The sequence below is a fragment of the Meleagris gallopavo genome, chromosome 3, assembly GCF_000146605.3.
Source record: "Meleagris gallopavo isolate NT-WF06-2002-E0010 breed Aviagen turkey brand Nicholas breeding stock chromosome 3, Turkey_5.1, whole genome shotgun sequence".
NCBI classification, from domain to species: Eukaryota; Metazoa; Chordata; class Aves; order Galliformes; family Phasianidae; genus Meleagris; species Meleagris gallopavo.
The window spans coordinates 81,187,820-81,190,792 of record NC_015013.2 but is presented as its reverse complement, the minus strand read 5'-3'; the positions used below and the strand labels follow the sequence as shown (position 1 = coordinate 81,190,792).

The following is a 2,973-nucleotide window of genomic DNA, read 5'->3' as shown; positions in this document are numbered from 1 at the left end:
AAAAGAGAAAAAAAACTTTTTATTTTGTAATGAGTGTTCTGGTGGCTTTGTTTCTGCTATAGAGGCTGCTGTATAATTGCTAGGATCATTACACATTCTTACAAAGAGCATCATAAAACAAGATAACTAAGAAGAGTTATCTTCTTCTTGCATACACTTTGTAGAAAGCTGGAAGAGCTGAGCTTTTGGTCTTCAGTCTCAGAATAAAATGAAACTTCCTGAAACTGCCTAATTTTTCTTGTCCCTATAGGATTGTCACAATTGATCTACAGGAACTGAGACACGATAGTACTACTGGAGCAGTGTAATGCTTGATGCTTTAGCGAGTGTTAGTAATTCTAAAACTTCGATTCTATCATAAGCTAACACAAGCACATCATTTCTAACTACTCAGTAAGCTGCAAAATATACAGACAGCCCCAAAAATCATCATCTTGTTAAAAAGGCTCACAGTAGCACACCTGTGACCAGACTGCAAGGGGTATTAACTAGAGAGAAGGGAAAGTGGCCACTACAACACAACATGAATTCAGTAGTGCCACATGTTACTTACATCTTCAAAACAAGGACATGGTACAAACAAAAGTCTATAAATAACATTTTCAGAAATGATTTTAATAATGCTGACAACCTACTGAGTTTGGATTTTGGTGGGTCATCTTGTACCAGAAGTCCTTTGGATTAGGAATTCAATTACAGAGTACAGTTCTTGGCTTTATAAACCTACAGTTGTTTATTTGTACTGCAACAGCACTGACAGCTTTGCTTAGGATAGAAACTGTTATCTTTATAAAGGCACTGCAGATTTTGCAAGATATAATCATGGGTCTCTTAAACAAAAAGTGTCTCTGCTGCACTGCCTAGATTAATTTAATGCTATCAATAGGAGGCCACACTTTAGAAAAACTGAACTTATAAAAGACGACTAAACAACAAACAATTGTCTAGATAGCTGCAGTAAGAAACATTTCAAGATAAAAGAACAGATGCATTTCAGGAGAAATGGCTGAAATATTTCATGTCAAGATGCATTTTATTCAGTGCGTTACCTTTTCTTGGGATGAAAGCAATCCAAGTCTTTTGATCTGCGTTTTAGCCTCAGTACCTCTGTTCTGAATTCACTTTGTAAAGACTCTCCATCGGGGACACTTCCAGGCTCTGACGAGACTGCAGGAGATGGCAGGGGGCTCAGGACAGCCGGCAGAGGGCTCAAGACAACGGGCAGAGGGCAGCATTCCTTGGTGCAGGTGGTCTGAGTTTCATAGCGAATAAGACGAGCTTGAAGTTCAGCATATCCCAAGTCTCTCTCTAAAGCTTTCCTGTTATCTAGACAGTATCTACAGTTTAAATTTGAGAGAAATCTGTGAGACAGTCCCTACTTTATTACAAGTAGAAAAAAAGAACAACTTACTTCTGCCTATAATATAATCTCCAGCACTTTTTTTTGTTTGGACTGATGACTGAAAGACATCTTAAAACTGGCCCCACAAGTTAATACACACCTGACAGATTTATTTACATTATGTGTAAGTCGATACTATATTTAAGACTAACTCCAATATATAAGCTTTATGTACTAATTATTTGTATGTCTCTACCTTATGCTCTAGCAAATAAGATTTCTGTGGATATTAACAGGATGTTTTTCCTTGAAGTAATTGAAGTAAGCAATGAATTGTGATGCTGACAATGGATTTTTTCTCCTTATAGTTGGCACTGTGTTATATTTAGATTGTCAGCCTGTACTTAACAGATGCTACCTCTATTAATGTATAGTGACACTCCAGTAAAGCAGCGAAGAGGAAAGCTCTAAAACCAAACACATAAAGAATCCATCACACCGTAACAGATACTGTATCTTCCAGACCTCAGACCTTGCAAGCATCCACTGAAACTCTGACACCTAGATAATAATAGGATATTACATATAAAATGATACACTCTAATATCATACTCCAGGGATCCCAAAATGCAATGATATTAAGATAATTTTAGTCAAGTTCTGCCAGAAACTATGCTGCTGTAAAACTGCATGGAGTGAGTGTAATACGAGGAAGACAGCACATGGGGAGCGTTATAAGGGCTGTACAGTACAGACTCTTTCCTAGTTGCACAATTTGGAAACATAACATTTAGCAAGATAAGCACCAGTATATGAGAGATTCGTATTTTTTGAAATGCTAACATGCAGAAACATCACTGAATGAGCACATGCTGCCCTAGCCCTTCACTTTCTTCATGATTAGGAGGAACAAGAGGCTTAACCCGCATTCTGAGCAACGCGAGTTGTCTCAGCCCACTCTTCAAAGCAGGTAGTAATGTTTCCTATTCTCAGGAACTGTATACAATTCTTTACTTTTATCTCCTCACACAGGGTTACACTGAATTGTTAGATCTGATTCCTCCTCTTTTTTCAGAGTGCTTTCATATTCAGGGAGAAATTCACTTTTCTACAGAGCATTGAATCCATTTCTACAGCTGATTAAGACTTTTCACTAGAAATAAATTCATTATCTGATAAGAATAAGTTTTCTTAACTCACAAATTTCAAGGTATTTAATTTTCCTTATTTATATTCCAAGTCCCCTGAGTAATCAAATCCCCTACAAAGCTAAAAATGTTTTTATCTTTAGAAGTTAAATTACCATTTAACTCGCTCTTCTTTACCTGCAATTACTTTCTCTTTGCAACACAGGATCCAAGAGCTGGCAAAGGTTCACTACACTAAAAATTTGATTGGATCATAACCGCTTCTCCTGGTTTTGTTGACAAAACTCTACTTCCAAATAAAAATACAGCAGCTATGCAGATAGAAACAAATCACAACTGCACATTACAAAACATAACTGCTCCAAAAGACCATAACGGCTGTTTGCAAGAGTGAATAGTGATAGGACAAGAGAGAGAATGGTCTTAAACTAAGGGGAGGTTTAGGTTAGATATGAGGAGGAAGTTTTTCACCCTCAGGGTGGT

At 37.2% G+C, this 2,973-nt stretch overlaps 1 protein-coding gene across 1 annotated transcript in view; it reads right to left on the bottom strand.

Moving 5' to 3' along the window:
- Nucleotides 1-2,973, bottom strand: part of MTBP (MDM2 binding protein) — a 24,259-nt gene that overhangs the window by 5,155 nt on the left and 16,131 nt on the right. Inside the window, exon 18 of the mRNA XM_010709276.3 lies at nucleotides 1,049-1,337. Within this exon, the coding sequence (XP_010707578.3) occupies nucleotides 1,049-1,337 (289 nt within the window). The remainder of the gene's footprint in view (nucleotides 1-1,048; nucleotides 1,338-2,973) is intronic.